This window comes from Loxodonta africana, chromosome 25 (genome assembly GCF_030014295.1).
Source record: "Loxodonta africana isolate mLoxAfr1 chromosome 25, mLoxAfr1.hap2, whole genome shotgun sequence".
Classification (NCBI taxonomy): Eukaryota; Metazoa; Chordata; class Mammalia; order Proboscidea; family Elephantidae; genus Loxodonta; species Loxodonta africana.
Window position 1 is genome coordinate 48,227,912 of NC_087366.1, and position 21,206 is coordinate 48,249,117.

At 38.0% G+C, this 21,206-nt stretch overlaps 1 protein-coding gene across 1 annotated transcript; it reads right to left on the reverse strand.

Moving 5' to 3' along the window:
• Positions 1 to 1,883: 1,883 nt before the first annotated feature.
• On the reverse strand, positions 1,884 to 21,178 carry TFB2M (transcription factor B2, mitochondrial). The gene is made up of 8 exons (XM_003411022.4): positions 20,755 to 21,178; positions 19,904 to 19,992; positions 11,245 to 11,398; positions 10,758 to 10,906; positions 9,470 to 9,559; positions 7,416 to 7,478; positions 4,349 to 4,509; positions 1,884 to 2,701 (listed from the first exon to the last, which is right to left on the reverse strand). Exons 1-8 carry the CDS (start codon positions 21,062 to 21,064, stop codon positions 2,524 to 2,526), a joined length of 1,194 nt encoding a protein of 397 aa, XP_003411070.1. The 5' UTR covers positions 21,065 to 21,178; the 3' UTR covers positions 1,884 to 2,523.
• Between the last annotated feature and the right edge of the window lie 28 nt (positions 21,179 to 21,206).

Below are 21,206 nucleotides of genomic sequence, written 5' to 3' on the forward strand. Positions count from 1 at the left end.
AGTTGGAGTTGTGTCTCACTGGAATGGACCTGCCTAACTACCTCCACCATGCTCAGCCACTGGCTGGAAGGAGTCTGCAGAAGTGTGGCCTTGGCATTAACATGGTGGTATGTATATTCAGAGGGGCAGTAGCTGGGGATGTCAATTATGCTCCTGCAACAGTAAATCTGGCCTTTAGGCTGCATCCATTCCACCTTTAAACACACTGAATATCAGACTGATTTCTTACTCTCCAATTAATGGACATGACTCAGAGAGACCTGAAAATGCTAGTTCCCTTTTCAGCACATCTTTTCTCTTGTTACCTAATCATCCATGTGCTCCCTTGTTTCAGTCCCACTCTTGAAGAAAATCACATAATAGAAGAGTGATACCACTATGAACTTGGTTTCCATCCTTAGCTAGGCCCCCTGTGCTGTGTAGTATTCCTCTTTAATTCCCTGATTGCCCAGTGTTACCACAATCTTTACCATTCTGAAGTCCTCTCTTCCACTTACCAAAGTGACATTGCTTACTACTTCTCAGAGAATAAAAAAGCCAAAAGCCAAACCTGTTGCTGTCTAATCCATTCCAACTCACAGCGACCCTATAGGACAGAGTAGAACTTCCTCATAGTTTCCAAGGAGAGCCTGGTGAATTCGAACTCCTGACCTTTTGGTTAACACCTGTAGCACTTAACCTCTATGCCACCAGGGTTTCCTTGCTAATTACAATGGACCATGAATTGTTAGAAAACCCTGGTGGTGTAATAGTTAAGAGTTATGGTTGCTTAACCAAAAGGTTGGCAGTTCGAATCCACCAGGCGCTCCCTGGAAACTCTATGGGGCAGCTCTACTCTGTCCTTTAGGGTCACTATGAGTTAGAATTGACTCGAAGGCAACAGGTTGGTAAATTGTTAGTTAACTTAGTTAGCTCCAGAGGGCTTGGACACTCCTGCCTGACCTGGGTTTTCACTATGTGACTAGAAGGCTAACCTCAAATTCTTGGAGGCACCTTACTGTCACCTAATAACCATCTAAATATTCAGTTTTATTATTTACATCTTTTGGTGAATGAAAAATTGCTTATTTTCTTTTAAAAAAATTCTAGTTTATTGTATGCAGAATGAAGAAACCACAGGCTTCTGGCTCTCTATACAGGTGGGAATGGGGAAGGATAATGAATGACACCAATGTTTATAGCTACCTCTACCAGCTTCTCTACTAAACCCTTTCTTGTATTAACTCATTTACTCCTTCCAACACTAATCATGTGAAACAGATGTGATTATTACTTATTTGGAAACAAAAGCTTGGAGGTCTCCCAAACTCTAGCAGTAATACTTTTTAATCAAGAGTCTATGGTGAAGTAGACTGGTGAAATGTTTTAGAAAGATTGATATAGCGGTGACATACAAGGTAGATTGGAAGATGGAAGAGAGGTAGTTAAGATGCTTTAAGAGAAACCCAGGCTCAGTGTGTCAGGAGTAGGACTAGGAAAAAAAGTGAGAATGAATGACATTATGAAGACTGAGCAGATTTGGTGATGGCAGGGTAGGAATTACAAGAGAAGGGATTCAGAGTTTCCAGACAGATTGAGTTGGGAACCAATGAGAATAGCAGGGAAGTTGGGAAGAACTAGTTTGGTTAAGTGTTACTAAGAATATGCCTTACGAAGAATTACTTACGACTGGTATACCTTAGGTACTACGAAGTGTTATAATAGCAAACAAATCTAACTGGGGAGATTAGACATATCTCAACTACTACATTATTTATTTATAGAACAAAAATGAGATTTTGAGCATCAAAGGCTGAATTACTGAAAGTACACTGAGTATACGTGACAGAATTAAAAGTGAGTAAATTAGGTGTAATTTAATGTTTCATCAAGTATTTATGGAAAAAAACATCAAAAAATCTTGTTACTTAAAATGTTTTAATTTTTAAAAAGTTTAAACCGTATTAAAATTTAAATAATTTCATTGTACAGTACTTAATAATATATTTAAAAAAACTGAAAAGTAAAACAAACCACTTAAACCAGTTTAATTTACTTTCTAAGCTTAACAATGTACAAACTTTTTTGCACCCCAGGAGGATGCAAATACCAACAACAGTGAATGTGGAATATTTAACATGATCTAAGATTATTTTAAGATGTTTAACCAAAAGGATAAAATTAAATTACATTTTCTCTGGTAGCATCTTACAACTACCAGTATGTTTTTAGTAGACGGGAATTTAAAATAAAACAACACAAAAAATTCAATCTCATCAAATCCACAATTAACTGAACGTTTAATTTCATTTAGTTTCAAATGAAACTGAAGGTTTCGTTTCACTCAGCTGTGAATAAAATAGCAGTCATTGTTTTGTCCAAGATACCAGTGGGATGAAGTCCAGAAGAAATGATCTGCTCAGTCTGTGCAAAAACAGTTATCTTCAGTCGAAAGAAATAGGTTTTTCAGGCTTACTTCTTTTTCATTTGTCATAATTTCCAATAAATAAACTTTTCCAGCTAATGTCTTTGTGGTCTAGTTCCCTACATAGTTCTGTCTTCTATGATGTCATCATAGAGCCACTTATAGGTATAATCTTTGGAACACTCTATAGTTTCAAACAGAAGTTTAAAGTCCTCAGGGCACATATTAGTTATTTTCGCATTTTCATGTTTTCTTATTTGCATCAATATATCCTCTGGATCAATTGGACTTAATGAACTACAAAAGAAACACAAAATAAATCTGTTAATTCTTTTCCATGTCAACTTTAAATTCAGTTAATATCGATAAGGATGACTTCTAAGCCCATTTTCAAGTGGTTCATTTATAATATATAATTTAAAATACGTAATTTATTTTATTCAACGTTAAAGCTACACACATTATACGCAAGCCCTTCGCTATGTTTATTTGGAAGTTTTTCATGGCTAACCTGTCATGAAAATGGCATATTTAGGCTTTACCATATACTAATCATAATTCTTTCACAAAATTCCAGTCTAAAATTGCTTATTAAAAAATTCTTCTGCCTACCTTATTCATCCTTTCACTTTCTTAGCAAAATAGTCTTAACCCCATTTAGGTTGATTTAAAATCTTAAGTTCAATAAATACAAACAGTGGAAACTGCTGTTTGGCAATTTTCAAGGAAGGCATCATTTTTTACATTTTTATGCAGCAATGACTGGTGAATAAATTATAAAGCAAACTGCCTTATGTATTAGCCTGGCAGGAAACCATCAATAAGCCTCTGACAGTAAGAATAAGTAAACAACTATAACAAAATATTTTGGCAGAAAATATTCCAATACTTTTTTTTACTTTGAATGTAATCTTGGTGACAAGTGTAAAAATGTTTCCCAACCACGGAAATCTCCAATGGAACCTTCAACATTTTGCACCATGGCCTAGCATATTTATTCCTAAAATTTCCTACCTTCTTGATATTGTTATTCAAAGTTACCACTATCACAAGGTGGGAAGATAAAATAGTAGCCTGCTATACTGGTGTACCGTTTTAACATTATTTTTAAATAAATAATGCCCAATCAACGCCCATTAAGAGTATACATTAAGTGATGATCTAATCAATTAAAATGTGATTTTTAAAATTAGTCCTTCCTCTGACAATACTTTGAATGACTATGGGTTGCTGATGTAAGCTGCAATGTACAATTTACAGACTTGTACACCACCAAACCAAAAACCAAACCTGTTGCCATCAAGTTGATTCCAACCCTATAGAACAGAGCAGAACTGCCCCATTGGTTTTCCAAGGAGCAGCTGGTGGATTTGAACTGATGACTTTTTAGTTAGCGGCTGAGCTCTTAACCACTGCACCATCAGGGCTCCTGTACACCGCCAGCTCTATATAAATATTAGACTTATACAGATACAAGTAACAAGATAAGTAGTAACAGTTATAATTTTCAAAAATCTTTAGTTAGATAAAATTTGGTCCAGGGCAAGAGAACCAGGGTGGTATTGTGATCTGTTGTGGATCCCCTTTGGTTAGGACAGGCGAGGGTAAGAGGTAGATGGTGGGTATGTGACCAGAAGCACTGACTTCCTTCGCCCCAGCCAGTGGCAAACAGTTAGTTCTCTAGGTTAGTCTTGGGTCTATGCTCTGACAAAGATAAAACAACTCTACATCTCTGGTCGTTTTTTCTGAGGGGAAAAAAAAAGAAGCTCAGGGGAAGATTATATGGAAAATAGAACTGTTTTCTTCTTAAAATGTACCTGACAGAGAATATTTTGAAGAAATACAGGAGTGAAAATATGGTACCTTACCCTGTTAATTAAAATACTAAACAAAACAAAAAAACTGATATCAAAGAATAATTCTACTTTTAGTCTTTTTACTTACCGTAAATGATCTAGTAGCTTGGCATTGCGTTTCCCAAAACACTGCTTTAACATGTGAAAAAATACATTGTAGTTAAGAGGTGTTAAGTTTTCTGTAAATAAATTTCTACGAGGAGTCATTTGAATAAAACACAGGTTTTGTTGTATTAGTCCTGATAATTCCTGGAGAAGAAAAAATAAACTATATTAGTCATAAAATACTGCCAGAGCAAGAGCTTGTCCACTCACTCACTCATTTATTTACTTACTCACTCATTCAAGCTAACTGGCTGAAGAGACAATCGCCACAGACATTTATAATGAGATCAGGATGTCTCCCTTGGGACAATGAGCAGGCTTGCTTAATGTGTGCTACAGAGAAGGTAGATTCCCTCAGCTCTGAGTTTCTTAGTTGCAAGGCAAACCCACTATATGCAGAGCATCCAAATGAGCTATATCATGTCACCCCATGGGACTCTGGAGCAAAGGGAATCGACATAAATGCTCTTGGCTGCTTGCTGTGCCATGAGTATAAAGTCCTTTGACCCAGGAACCTTCTGTCTTTGTCCAGCATTCATGAAACAGTGACAGGCTAACTTATTAGCTTGTAAGCAATGTGAAACCAAATCCCAAACGTGACAATAACGTGTACTGAATCCCTGCTATATTTGAGGCACACCACCAGATCATAAGGATTAAAAAAAAATTTGCTAACTTGTAATTTTTAATTGGATATTAAAAAAAAAAAGAATCTGTAATTCTGTAGTAGAGGGGTTGGCAAACTACTGTTCATTGCCTATTTTTGTACAGCTTGTGAGCTTTATATTTTTAAAGGACTGTTTAAAAACAACAAGAACATAAGACAGAGAATGTATGTGGCCCACAAGGCATAAAATATTTAACATCTGGCTCTTTACAGAAAAAGTTTGCCAACCCCTATTCCAGCATACGGAAACCCTGGTGGCGTAGTGGTTAAGAGCTACAGCTGCTAACCAAAAGGCCGGCAGTTCAAATCCACCAGGCGCTCCTTGGAAACTCTATGGGGCAGTTCTAGTCTGTCCTACAGGGTCACTATGAGCCAGAATCAACTCGACAGCAATGGGTTTGGTTTTTTGGTTTTATTCTAGCGTATGGTATTATGCAGACTAAAATAAATATTGTATATGACTGGATATAAGGTTAAGATGGGTTTTCCCAAAAATTATTCCTCAGAATGTTTGAATCCTTATGAAATCTCACATATTAGGTAGCAATCTCTTATTTACTTAATTTTGAAGCATAAAATACTGTTTCTGGAAAACGTATTAGCCTAAAAAAAGAATATCTCAATCACTTCGAGTTTGGGATGCCGACAGTTGAAGGAGTTCGTAAAAAAGAGCGCAATACAATTCAGAACGATTTGGTAAGTATTACTTTGGGAGGTGTGACCTCACGATTGCAAGTATTATATGGTGTTGTTAACAAGCCTTTTGAAGGTGACTTTAAAAAGCAACGAGGTAAATTATTTTGGAGTCAAGGATATACATTTACATGATAAACGGGGAAGAAACATCAACTTGTCTGATGTTACATGGATGACCATTTATAGTTTGGGACAAAAATTTCAGTAACAGCATAAAAATATGGCTGCAAAAAAAGTAGACTATCTAAAAATTATTTAGAAATAAAGATGATAGGTTCTGAAAAACTGTTAAATGTCTGAAAGTGCTTCTATAGACATTATGAGCATAGTAGTATCCAAGATATATGTGAACATCTGAATAAAATTCTCTCATGAAACATGACATGTGGTTATTTGTTCATCCCTACAAATTTAAATATTTAAGTTGGCCAAAAACATTTTTAGCTTTTGATCTTCTCATTAAGAAAATATCTCATATACAGGGTTGTTCATTTTGGGGATATCTGAATAAATCCCTGATGGTACCCAAGCCAAAACGCACTATTCTTATTTTGCTTTGTGAGATTATATAAATTATGCTTAAGAATCATGAAACAGAACTAAAATCCCAATGACAACTGATCCCTCTAAAATTAGACTATCTCCAAGTTGATCATTTTTTTTCCCGTTTAGTATCAAGAGTAAGGAAAAAAACAAAGAAGTGAACGAATGGGCTCATCATACTGAGCTGATATGCTGGGTGTAGGCCATCATTAGCATTTAATTCCATAGCAGAACTTTTGGATTGAGTTAAAAAAAAACTTTTTTTTTTTTAACTTCAGCTACTTTATTAGAATTTCACTACAAGTAGCCCTGAGACAAAGTTAATGCAGGGCCACTCTGTAACACCAGCACTTTGGTTCTTTAGAAAGGGAAAAGTAAAATAAAAACTCCACTTTCTGGGTAAGAACCAAGGTGGGCTTGTTGGTGAATTGAATCATACAAAGTACAGCAGCATTACAAATTTCTGATTTATTAATAAGGTATAAACTTTTATTTTTAGTTTATTAAATCAGCTGAAGGTTAAAATAACTATATTTTTCAAAGTTGAGACGCATCTTCAAGAGATAAAAAGAAAACTAAGATTCTCTGTTTAAGCCTACCACTGTGCTCGTACCCACAGTACAACAGCTAAAAAATACAACTCTCCTCTAAAATAATTTCATTGTATTAATAGTAAGATATATATTTTAATTGTTGTAAAAAACATACATAACGCACATTAGCCAAGTCAACATCTTTACATGTGCAATCCAGTGACACCACACATTAATCATGTTGTGTAGCCATCACCAGTGTCCGAAAGTAGTAAGATATATTTAAAGAACATTAACCTGTTAACTTGTTGCCGTCAAGTTGATTCCGACTCACAGCGACCCTACGGGACAGAGTAGAACTGGCTCACAGGGTTTACATGGAGCACCTGGTAGATTCAAACTGCTGACCTTTTAGTTAGCAGCCGTAGCTCTTAACCGCTACGCTACCAAAGAACATTAATTATTCTAAAATTCAAAATTTAAATGATCTTAAAATAAAGATGATCTTAAAGCAAATAAAGGATGATCTTGAAGAAGACCAAATGATCTTAAAGAAAATAAAGGATGTTCCATTCAAAGGAAGAAAAGGAAAGGTGTTCATTTACTCTTACCCGGTGCTTTGTGTTTTCCAGCTGCCCATTTTGGGTGTGTAAGTCAAATGATGACCAAGGCTCCTTGAGGGAAAGGAAAAAAAAAAAAAAAAAACAACATTTCTCTTATCTCTCTTTGGTCAAAGTGCCCCAAATTATCGCTGTTGCTGTTGGTTGCCACCAGGTTGGCTCTGACTTACGGCGACCTTATATGTAACCGAATGAAACGTCTGGTCCTGTGCCATCTTTGAAAACCCTGGTGGCATAGTGGTTAAGAGCTACAGCTGCTAACCAAACAGCTGGCAGTTCGAATCCACCAGGTGCTCCTTGGAAACCCTGTGGGACAGTTCTACTCTGTCCTGTAGGGTCGCTATGAGTCGGAATCAACTCGGCGGCAGTGGATTTTGGCAGTGGTGTTATCTTCATGATCACTGGCCAAATTATTACGGATTTAAAAAAAGAAAAATATTACATAAAGAAAAGCAATGAATTAAATCAATGTACTCAGTCTAATTTAAGAAAAACAATGTGATGGTTAAATAACATACTTTTTTTTTTTTTTTACAAAGAAAATGTAGATCAAAGGTCTCTCCTGGTATTAGTAACTCTATCTCTTACTTAGGAGTAGCTGGGTGGTTCAAACAGTTCACACAGTTCGCTGCTAACAGAAAGGCTGGAGATTAGAGTCCACTCAGAGGCACCTCAAAAGAAAGGCCGGGTGATGTACTTCCAAAAAATCAGCCATAAAACCCTATGGAGGTGCCTCTGGGTGGTTGAATGCATTAATGGTTTGCACCACCTAGGGACTGCCATATAACCTATGTTGTTGTTGTTGTTAGGTGCCATCGAGTCAGTTCCAACTCATAGCGACACTATGTACCATAGAATGAAACACTGCCTGGTCCTGTGCCATGCTCACAATTGTTGCTATGCTTGAGCTCATTGTTGCAGCCACTGTGTCAATCCATCTTGTCAAGGGTCTTCTTCTTTTCCACCGAACCTGTACTTTACCAAGCACATAACCTATATACCTTATAAAACCACTTGATATATACTCTAATCTACCGAAACAGATAACAAATGAAGGAAATGGGCAAGTTATGATATAAAAGAAATATATACTTTTTAAAAAATAATCTAGTCCCATGCTCTCTAATATGGTCGTCACTAGCCACATCTGCTGTGTATCTAGTCTAATTAATATGTGCTGTAAGCGTAACGTACACACTGAATTTCAAAGACTTAATACAATGACAAAAAGAATGTAAAATATGTAATAACTAATTTTTTATGATTAGACATCAAAATGACAATATTTTGGATTGACCGGGTTAAATAAAATATAGTATTTAAAATTAATTTCACCCATTTCTTTTCATCTTTTATAACGTGGCTACTAAAACATGCAAAATTACATATGTGGCTTACATTATATTTTATTAGACAACTCTTATCTTGCCTAAAGAAATAATCTAGGAAACATACAAAGGTTCACTGAAGATGTTCACGTTTTTGTTTTTTTTTTCTAATAAAAGCAATTTAAAAGAGAAACTCTCTATAGTGAAGTAGTACGTAGCCATTAAAAACTTAAAAGTATTGAATGACATGGCAAAAAGCTTCCAACTAATTATTAGGTGAAGGAAACACGATACAATCTTATATAAACCCTACTATATAAAGGGAAAAAAAAGCACAGGGGAAAAAAGACCAATAATACGTTCAAACGCCAATGGTCACCTCTGTGTGGTAGAATCGCAGTGATGATTTAAAAAAAAAAAAAAAATCTCTTATTTCTGTTTTTCCTTTCTTTTCTTCCTTCCTTTCTCCTTCCTGTTTCATATTTTACAATAAGTATATATTACTTTTGTAATTGGAGAAAAATATAAATATTTGTGACAAAAAACTTATTAGCACACAGTTACCTTGACCTATCATCTAAAAATTACTGTTCAACAGTTGGGAAAATGGTAAAATTAATCTTTTATTCTTTCATTTCTTTCCATTTATAGGTCACAGAAATACAGCCAATTTGAAAAATAATGACACTCTCTAAAATACAGAAAGATTTTACTCACCATGTGCAGAAGCTTAATGTCACAAGCTACTTGCCAGAGCACACTTAATGCTTGATACAAGTTTGGATTTTTGGGTTTTGCCCTTAGTTTCTAACAAAAGGAAAATAAGAGTTATTTACCAAATACAATTCTAATCAATCGAAATGATATGCTGGATCTCAATAGTATCTAAAAATTTAAGTAAACAAAATTAAAATTAAAGGAAAAATCTTAACTGTAATCATCTCAAGGAAGAGAAAATCTTAAATTTTCAGGTTGAAAATTTATACTTCCAATCCAATGTATTTGCGAATGACTTCCTTTAACCGTATCTCGTATCAGGAGAAAATCTCATCACTTAGTTATGAAAGTGAACAAAAACAGGAACAATTCCTGCTATTGTGGTTTTTACAACATAGCATGGGAGAAAAGCATTAACTAATTACATGAACTAACTTGTGGTATATTCTATGGAGAAAGTGCATTAAAACCTGTATCAGGTGGACCCACTTAATTTTGAGTTGAGAGTAGCTTAGGCAGACACCTGAAGGATGAACGGTTACCTCCATGAGTGAGAGGACACTACAGAGACAGGAAACCCTGTGTGAAAAGCCAAAAGCAGCATAGGCCGCTGGAACATCTTCCTAAAAACAAAATGAAACCTGACGAACCATTTTTTTATTTGTGTTCTTCATACTTTCATTCATATCCTGCATATACAGTCTCAACTCCTTTCAAGGCCAGTCACAATTTCTCACTATAGAGCTGTGGCTGGGTAAGTCATTCCTTCATTTCCTGCTCCACTATCCTCAGCCTTAGCTGTCTTAGGCACAAATAATGACAAGCAGTTCCTGGGCAGAAAGGGAACATGACTCTCAATGCAATATCAAGATCTTCAGGAGGGCCTTTCATTACAGAGAATAAAAGCCAAAACCCAGCTAGTTGTCATTGAATCGATTCCAACTTATGGTTACATCCTGCATGTCTGAATGGAACTGTGCTCCACAGGATTTTCAATGGCTGATTTTTCGGAAGTAGACTGCCAGGCCTTTCTTCCAAGGTGCCTCTCGGGTGATGCAAACTGCCAATCTTTTGATTGGCAGCTGAGCACATTAACCGTGTGCACCACCCAGGGACTACGGAAAATAAAAAGTCTACAGATTGCTCTACAGAAATTTTAAAGCAAGCTTAGTACTCTCAAATGTCATGAATCCTAAATTAAAATCACATAGATTAAAATTACACAGAGAAAAATTACAGAACTCTTACAAAACACAAAAAACTTACCAGGTACTTGTTAATAACCTACCTGGTATTCCTTTTCGCTAATAAACATATTTAGTTCTACTCGTCCATATTTATATATAGAAGTACAGGAATATAGGTCATATATAAGTTTCCAAAGGATCTTTTTTTCATTTTTAATTGGGAAGATTCCAATTACTTTTAAAGGGATACCTGTTAGGAATACAAGCCAAAATATTTGGATAAAGCTCTTCACCCTTTTTCCTTTGGCCATATTTTATTGCGTCAAACTAAGTCAACAAACTGTATTAGTTTTAGTTTATTTCAATTAAAACTAAATCTCAGCATCTTTACTTGAAATGGAAGTTGGCTTTTGGGGAACAGCTCTCATTATTTCTGCCGAGGTGAGGGGAATGCCACTCAAGTTAAGAGCATGTGCTCAAAAACTGTATGATATACACTGCACATAAAGCTCTTCAATAAACTAGGTATATTTACAAAGAAGGCTGCCAACTCATAAGGCATTTGCTTTAATGAGTGACAAAAATTACCTGTTGACCAAGGAATTGCTCGTATTCCCAAATTCTGGAAAAGCATCTGTGAAATCATAATGGGTGGTTTTATTAGACTCCTGTTTCTAGGATCCAATTTAAAGAAGTCACAGTGGACCACGTCTAGTTGTCCATCCAGATTTTTTCCTAGGGACTGAAGCGAGACAGAGATAACATGTGAACAAGTTTCAGCATTTTGCAGGTTTACTTTGTAACAATCAAAGATTTAGTTCAAAAACAGTTCTTATAAAAAAATTACACCCTCAGTAAAGCTATAAAGATAATATTAATAACATACCCTAAAATTTGGTTTACCCTAAAATTTAATAGAGGAAATAAAAATCAATTAACTGAAAAATGATGAAAGTACAGTATCACCAAGAAAAACCCCAAAAAACAAAACAAACTTTAACAAATTCTTACTTATCCTTTTACTTTCTTTGCTTTTTTTTTAAATAGTGTTAGTTGTTCAAAAGCTTCCTCACACTCACTAACTGCTTAGTAGTGGCTGCCTGGAGCACTGGTCAGAGATTCTGCGGCCACATCTGGGCTCAAGCAGAAAGCCAAGAGCCATCTGCTATGGATAATGGGAAGAAGAAATGAAGATACTTCATAACTGAGAAAAACAATAAAAACATTAAAGTGAAAAGCAGACAGATTCAAGAGAGTTTCTTCCCTCCCTAGGAGGGTTGACTTAGTCACCCATCAAATGAAGTCAGCTCATTGTAGAGATCAGTCTTCATCTTTTTCTTACTTCTTCATCTACCTTTTCTAAAGAAAGAGGGAACCGCAGAAGGGAAGTGCCTTGTCCACCGGAAGAATTCTACTATACCTCAGTCTCTTTCTGTCCTGATCTGTTCATACTGTAGCTGCACTAGAGCTACAAATATTAGTTACAGACTTCCTACACTTAATTGGAAGTTACAAAATCAGTAAGAAGAGGACAGTATGTTTTTCATGTGTATATGGAGGTTCTCATGCATGGAAAATTCTACTGGTATTCAGGTTTAAAACAAATTTGTAATTTAAAGTTATCAATTAAAAAACCTAGTTTTACTCACACTTCTGAATTCAACCCCTAAATATTGTTCCATTTCTAAATCTAGCAAATGTGAATGGTCACTGTCAAAGGAACCCTTGATTAATGCTTAATTAACTCAAGTTGAACATGTTTTTAAAAGCCCTTAAATAAGGCAGCTCCTTCCTTGTCTGGCTGGGCCACAGCTCTGATAACTATTAAAATAATAACTCCACTAGATTCTGCTTCTCTTTCATATCTTTGGCTCTGCAGTAATTGAACTAGAATTATGTTAATGATGTAAGGGGGAAAATATCTGTATTTCACAGCTGAAATATAAAAAAAATACTCAGACTCTCCTTGCAAACTCATTTTTTTTTTTTTTTGAATGTAAACAGACAAACAAAAAAACACCCATTGCCATTGAGTCGCATTCCGACTCATAGTGACCCTATAGGACAGAATAGAACTGCCCCGTAAGGGTTTCCAAGGCTGTAACCCTTACAGAAGCAGGCTGCCACATCTTTCTCCCGTGGAAGGGCTGGTAGGTTCTAAACACCAACCTTTCCGTTAGCAGCTGAGCACTTAACCAAGGCGACAATCATCGACATTCTCATCAACTAACTTCTCTGCTCTATGAAAGCAATTCTAAAACACTACTTCTGTAAAGCCTTCTATTATACTTCAATAGACTCTGAATTACTGCATCTTAACTTTCTTTTAATCTGGCAGTATGACGGAATTGGTCTTTTAAAAGATCAGAATTCTTAGAAAAGGAACTATGTGTGTGCATGCATGCACATACACACCCTTATTATTCAAATTCTGGTTAGTGGAAATTTAAAACAAAATTATTCTTTACAATTCAAATCCCAGTCTCACGGTAAATATTAGTTTAGATTCTGAATGCTAAAAATTAAATGCCACAGTGCTTAAACTTCAAGACCCTTGTTATAGAAGTATAGTATTAATTTCAACCAGAAGCTTTCAAGGAAACAGAAAAGACTTGATAGTACCCCAACACAAACAGGAATCATAAGGCACTGGCTGGAGGCAATGACTTTGTTATGAAACCCAGCTCAACGCAATTACCCACGCAATCTTGGGAATGTCTCTAAACCTCCCCAAGTCTCATTTTTTCATAGCGGTGTTATGAAGATTAAACACCTGAATGAGATTTCAAAACTGAAAAGTACTAACAAGTAGTAGATTACAGTGTTTACGTTTGCATATAATCTAGTTGATTTACATAATTTTATGGCTCTTTTATATTTCTTTCTTAATTTCCAGATTCCACTCATTTGTTCAGCAAATATTTACTGAGGCCATTCTGTACCAGACACACACTAGGGGATGGACATACAGAAGTGAACAAAACAGGCAAAGCTTCTGCTCTCTGATAATGACAAGTGCCATGATGACCATAAACCCAGGTGACAGAATGCTTCAGATTGCAGAGTCAACCAGATTGTGTTCAGGACTCAAAAACAAGAAGCAAAAAGGAACAGAGGAAAGGAAAGAGAAATAAACTTTGAGTTTCTACTAGTCATTCTGCTAGGCAATTTACATAGTTTATCTTATTTCAACCTCATCAACACCCTAAACAGGTAGGTACTAACTTCCCTATTTTATAAGTGAGAAAAACCAAGACTCAGAAGGTTGAATTACTCACTTGCCCAGGGTTTTAAGGTTAGTAAGTGCTAGGACGGAGATTCAAATTCAGTCTGATTTGAAAAGACTGTGCTTTATCCCTGCTGAAATAAGGCACGTTCTACCATAAAAGCGGAATGTTCCTACAACAGTAACAATCTTCATCCCTCAAATGGGATTTACCATGGTTTATTAATTGTTGTGGAAACCCTGGTGGCGTAATGGTTAAGTGCTACTGCTGCTAACCAAAGGGTGGGCAGTTCAAATCCACCAGGCGCTCCTCGGAAACTCTATGGGGCAGTTCTACTCTCTTTTATAGGGTCGCTATGAGTCGGAATCAACTCGACGGCACTGGGTTTGGTTTTTTGGGTTTTTTTTTGTTAACTCTTGTTAGCTGCCGTCAAGTCGGCCCCTGACTCATGTCGACCTAATGTGTTACACAGTAGAACTGTTCTGTAGGGTTTTCTTAGCTGTCATCTTTACGGAAGTAGACCACCAGGCCTATCTTCTTTGGAAGCACTGGGTGGGTTGAAATCGCCAACCTTTGGGTTACCACTCTATCACAAACTGCTTAAGCCATCCAGCCTCCTTGTTTTATTAATATGGGACACAATTTGCTACATACAGGCATTGCATCTCCAAGTAGGAAAAGAAACTTTTTGTTCCCACTTAAAACATTGTTACTTAAAGTCTCAGGAATTTTATGGTAAGACAGATGATACAAGTTAGTTAAAAATTCAGTCAATCATCCTTGAAAATCCTCTCAATTTTTAGGAGCAAACTGAGTGCCATTAGGTGGCCAGAAGCGTATCTGCTGCTGTTAAGTCCCAAGTTAAAATCTGGATGTGGGGCTGAAAAGGCACATAGATGAATTCACACAAATCTTTTTTGAGTGGCTTGCTGCTTTATCATAACAACAGTTGATAAAAAGCGAAAGAACATGTACTAAGGACGGAGCTCCAGTCAGTGCTCGTGTCACCAGGGCTCCTTGCGTTACAGGGTAACAGACTGTAAATAGAAACAGACATATTAACAGTGTCCAATTACCCTGTGTAATGTAGATTAGCTATTTCAAATCTAGGCCTTTTTATAGATCAAGATAAAAGTTATCTTATTGTTAATAATTCCAAATTGAAATTACAAATGCCAATGCTTACTTTGGACATGTTATCAGGAGAGATCTGTCCCTGGAGAAGAACACCATGCTTGGTAAAGTAGACGGTCAGTGAAAAAGGCGATGCCCCTCAACGAGATGCACTGACACAGTGGGCCCAACCATGGGCTCAAACGTAACAACGATTGTGAAGATGGTGTAGGACCGCACAGTGTTTCGTTCTGTTGTGCGTAGGGTCGCTAAGAGTTGGAACCGACTTGACGGCACCTAACAACAACAGTATACTCACTAAAAAAGGAACCCTGGAGGCACAATGGTTAAGTGCTTGGCTGCTAAGTGAAAGGCTGGTGGTTCGAACCCACCTAGCAACTCCATGGGAGAAAAGACCTGGTGATATACCCCCATAAAGATTACAGCTTAGTTCTACTCTGTCATAAAGGGTATTATGAGTCAAGAATCAATTTGACAAGACAACAACATGCTTGCTAAAAGGAGCCCTGGTGGCACAATGGTTAAGCGCTCAACTGCTAACTGAGAGGCTGGCAGTTTGAACCCACTCAGTGGCTCCTCAGAGGAAAGACCTGCGATCTGCTAGGAAACCCTCTGGCAGTACTACCCTGTCACATGGGTCACCGGGAGTTGACAACAGACTTGACAGCACCCCACAACGTGTTTACTGCATCACACCTCACGACCTTGAACACATGAAATCACAGGAGAACACATGAAATTTCACGTATTCTTTTTCTCATGTTTTTTGAATTCTGGGAGACTTACCTTCCATTAAATAAACTGGCTAAAACCGTAATTTCTTTTTCAAGCAGTCAGCTGTAGAGTAACAATAAGACTCACAGTTTTACTAAGAAAAATCAAAATGGTTGGATTACGTTTTCACAATTTTTTGCTGTCATCCTATACTTCTATATACTCGTTTTACATGGTTTCAAGAAGTTTGCATACAAAAGTACACTGTTTTCACAAACTAAACTTAGAGATTTACAAAGGAAGGAAGGAGAGAAAGAGAAAAAAAAGAGGCTGGCCAACGACAAAAGAAACTGACACTTCTCTACTGCTCTGTAAGGTGGGGCCGTGGTTAAGCACTTGGCTGATAACCAGAAGGCTGGCAGTTCAAGCCCACCAGCTGCTCCGCAGGACAAAGACGTGGCTGTCTGCTTCCATAAGGACTACAGCTTTGGAAACCCCCGGGACGGTTTCAGTCTGTCCTATGAGTTGGACCTGTAGAGTCGCTTTAAGTCAGAATTGATTCGATGGCAACAGGCTTGGTTTATTTTTTTACTGTTCTGTAAACTTGTCTGCTCTATGTTGTTGTTGTTGTGTGCCACTGAGTTGATTCCAACTCATAGTGACCCAACAGGACAGAGTAGAACTGCCCCACAGGGTTTCCGAGGAGCAGCTGGTAGATTCAAACTGCCAACTTTTGGTTAGCAGCCTGAGCTCTTACCCACTTCACCACCAGGGCTGTCTGCTCTATAGGAATCAATATTCACTAAAAAATTCATTTGGATGATGTCTTTACTCTGCGGAGCTGTTATCTGACAATACCAAACCATTCTTGCTGCTGAAATCCTAAATCCAGAGTTTATATAGTCCTAATAACCTAATTTACCCCATGTGTCTGTCAGTTTGTCATACTGTGTTGGCTAGTGTGTTGCTGTGTTGCTGGAAACTATGCCAATGGTATTTTAAATACCAGCTGAAGGAAACCCCGTACCACAGTGGTTAAGAGTTTGGCTGTTAACCAAAAGGTTGGCAGTTCAAACCCACCAGCCACTCCCTGGAAACCCTATGGGGCAATTCTGTTCTGCCTACAGGGTCGCTATGATGGCAACAGGTTTGGTTTTGGTTTTAGTGATCAGAAATAGAGTGGTATTTGCCATTCTGAATCAGGCAATTATATGGTCTACTATGTTAGGGAGGAAACCCTGCTGGCGTAGTGGTTAAGTGCTATGGCTGCTAACCAAAGGGTCGGCAGTTTGAATCCGCCAGGCGCTCCTTGGAAACTCTATGGGGCAGTTCTACTCTGTCCTGTAGGGTCGGTATGAGTCGGAATTGACTCGACGGCACTGGGCTTGGTTCATGCCAGGGATGACAAATTGAAAAGGAATGGCATTGCATCCATCATCCAAAGGAATATGTCAAGATCTGTCCTGAAGTACAATGCTGTCAGTGATAGGATAATATCCATATACCCACAAGGAAGCCCAATCAATACGACTATTGTGGAAACTTATGAACCAACCACTAAGGCCAAAGATGATGGAACAGAAGATTTTTACCAACTTCTGTAGTCTGAAATTGAACAAACACACAATCAAGGTGCATTGATAATTACTGGTGATTGGAATGTGAAAGCTGGAAACAAAGAAGAAGGAACTGTGGTTGGAATATATGGCCTTGGTGATAGAAATGACGCTGGAATTTGCATGATAGAATTTTGCAAGACCAACAACTTCATTGCAAATACCTTTTTCACCAACATAAATGGCAACTATACACATGGACCTCACCAGATGGAATACACAGGAATCAAATCAACTACATCTGTGGAAAGAAACCATAGAAAAGCTCAATATCGTCAGTCAGAACAAGGCCAGGGTCCAACTGCAGAACAGACCATCAATAGCTTACATGCAAGTTCAAGTTGAAGCTGAAGAAAATTAAAACAAGTCCGTAAGAGCCAAAATATGACCTTGAGTATATCCCATCTGAATTTGGAGACCATCTCAAGAATAGATTTGACACACTGACCAAAGAGCAATTAAGTTGTGGAATGACAGCAAGGACCTCATATATGAAGAATGCAAGAGATCATTAAAAAGACAGGAAAGAAAGAAAACACCAAAAAGGATGTCAGAAGAGACCCTGCAACTTGCTCTTGAACATACAGTAGCTAAAGTGAAAGGAAGAAATGATGAAATAAGCGAGCTAAACAGAAGATTTCCAAGGGTGGCTAGAGAAGACAAAGTAAAGTATCATAATAAAATGTGCAAAGACCTAGAGTTAGAAAACCAAAAGGTAAGAACACACGGCATTTCTCAAGCTGAAAGAACTAAAGAGAGAATTCAAGCTTTGAGTTGCAATTTTGAAGGGTTCTATAGAGAAAATATTAAATGATGCAGCAAGCATCAGAAGAAGATGGAAAGAACACACAGAGTCACTATACCAAAAAGAACTCGTAGATGTTCAACCATTGCAGAAATCCTCAAACAGTATCATTAATATCAACACACAAGTAAAACGTTGCTGAAGATCATTCAAAAGTCATTGCAGCAGTATATCAATAGGGAGCTGCCAGAAATTGAAGTTGGATTTGAAAGAGGATGTGGAACTAGGGATATCATTGTCTATGTCAGATGGATCTTGGCTGAAAGCAAATGCCAGAAAGATATTTATCTTTGTTTTATTGACTATGCAAAGGCACTCGACTGTGTGGATCATAACAAATTATGGGCAACATTTTGAAGAATGGGATTCTAGAACACTTAATTGTGCTCATGAGGAACCTGTACATAGATCAAGAGGCAGTTGTTTGAACAGAACGAGGAGATACTGCATGGTTTAAAGTCAAGAAAAGTGTGTGTCAGCGTTGTATCCTTTCACTATACCTATCAAGCTGTATGCTGAGCAAATAATCTGAGAAGCTGGGCTATATGCAGAAGAACGGGGCATCGGGATTGGAGGAAGACTCATTAACAACCTGCAATATACAGACAACCCAATCTTGCTTGCTGAAAGTGAAGAGAACTTGAAGCACTTACTGATGAAGAACAAAAGCCTTCAGTATGGATTACACCTCAGTATAAAGAAAACAAAAATCCTCACAACTGGACTAATAAGGAACATCATGATAAACAGAGAAAAGATTGAAGTTGTCAAGGATTTCATTTCACTTGGATCCGCAATCAACGCCCATGGAAGCAGCAGTCAACAAATCAAGTGACACACTGCATTGGGCAAATCTACTGTAAAAGACTTCTTTAAAGTGTTAAAAAGCAAAGATATCACTTTAAGGACTAAAATGCGCCTTACCCAAGCCATGGTGTTTTCAAGTGTCTCATATACATGTGAAAGCTGGACAGCAAATAAGGAAGACTGAAGAAAAACTGATGTCTTTGAATTATGGTATTGGTGAAGAACACTGAACATACCATGGCCTGCCAGAAGAACAAGCAAACCTGTCTTGGAAGAAGTACAGCCAGAATGCTCCTCAAAAGCAAGGATGGTGAGACTTCATCTCACATACTTTGGACATGTTATCAGGAGGGACCAGTCCCTTGAGAAGGACATCATGATTGGTAAAGTAGAGGGACAGCGAAAAAGAAGACCCTCAGGGAGATGGATTGATACAGTGGCTGCAACAATGGGCTCAAGCATAACAACGACTGTGAGGATGGCGGAGGAGGGGGGCAATGTTTCATTCTGTTGTACATAAGGTCGCTGAGTCTGAATCGCCTGGATGGCACCTAACAACATTAATCTAATTTTCCCAATTAGATTCTAAGCTCACAGAAGGCAAGGGACCAGTACAGGATACTACAGATAATGAAACAAGGCTAGAGATACCAGTTATACACTTTGTTCAAATTCACCCGGCTAGGCCCGCAGCAGAGCTAAAACTACAAGGCAAGCCTCAGGGCTCTCAATCTTTCAGTCATTCATTCAACAAGCACTGAATGCTTACTCTGTTCTAGTCCCTAGGAGTAACATGATAATCATCTCTAAAACAGGTCTATAAAAATAAACCATGTGCTTAATTTGATTAAACCTACTAAAGCCTAAACTATTCTAAGATAGTGACTGGACAATCAATTTTTCTTAGAAAACAATTATTTAAAAAAAAAAAAAAAGAAATATACCTCCAAATGTGGAATAAAAGTTTTGTCACTTTCAAGGGCAACCACTCTGGCACCAGATTCAAGTAATGCCTGGGTCAGGATTCCAGGACCTGGTATGTTAACAGAAAGAAAAGTATATTTACAATACAAACAATTCAAGCTCTCACAATAATAACACATCAAACTTTCACTAGATGTTTTACGTGTTACCGAATTTTAAGTCTCATATCTCTGAAGTGTCACTCTCCTTATAGAGGTTAGACAGGGTCGCTAGCCTCCACCATCAAAACTGTTAAGGGGTGCAGCTTGGATTTAAATCTATTCTGCCAGTGACTCCAAAACCTGCACCCTTATCGCAATGTTCCACTAACTCTCCGAAGAAAAAAACAAACAAAAAAAGGTGGTTTCTAGCCTACCACTTACTAATGGGCTACCTGAATGCTTTAACCATCAAAGACACCGTCAAATCCAAACAAAACTGACAACCCATGATAGAAAATGGTGCTTTATAAAGCCTTTATACAAAAAGCCTGTAAATCTTATGTTTTCAGTATTCTCTACAGATGATGCACAGAACACACACAAAAAAATTTTTTTTTGGACTTACACCTTTTTTGGGGAACGGTGAGATTTAAGATCATGTTTTACATCAAAATATTGTGTAAAGTGAAAATTGCTCAGAAATATTGTGATGTCATTATTAATACAGACCACACACGTGTTGTGGGCACTCTCTCCAAAGGAGCTGCTTAAAGGAAAGGGCAGTGTCTTAGGCAGCGCCTCTAAAGGTAAGGGCAGCCCCTCCTGGGTGATCAATACTTGTTTACAGAAGTAACTGATATCCAACAAGATGCAATCCACGCTGGACTCACCTGGATTGCACTCCAGGACTAGCGGGGGAGTTTTCCGTTTCCCGTTCACGATCTGCGCCAAGGTCTCGGCCAATCTCCGACTCGTTACGTAACGCTTGTACTCTAAACGATACTTAGAGACGCACGAAGACGATTCCCTGATATCTGGACAGGGCAACGGCTGCGGGCGGGAGTCAGACAAATCCCTGCGAGGGACCTGCGGCCAGTCCTTCCGCGTCACTATTCCGGATCCCAAAATGCAAAAGCGACCAGCGCCGGTCAAGACTGAGAGGGTCGGGCGCGCAGGAAGCCCCGCCACTGTAACCCACATCCTTGCCCTCTAAGGTCCGTCCCAATGATCAGCCAGGGTTGCTACCTCGGCGAACCCGGGGCAGGGTACCCCACGTGCCACATCCCCTCTCAGCCACACTAGGGAGACCGGAAGTAAACACTAAAAACTGCGCATGCGAACG

Coding starts and splice junctions, on each gene's coding strand:
- TFB2M (XM_003411022.4), bottom strand. CDS start 21,064: ATGTGGGTTACAGTGGCGGGGCTTCCTGCGCGCCCGACCCTCTCAGTC. Junction 11,399..19,903: donor CTTTTATTCCACATTTGGAG/GTATATTTCTTT, acceptor GTCTCGCTTCAG/TCCCTAGGAAAAAATCTGGA. Junction 2,702..4,348: donor AAGCTACTAGATCATTTACG/GTAAGTAAAAAG, acceptor TTTCTTTTGTAG/TTCATTAAGTCCAATTGATC.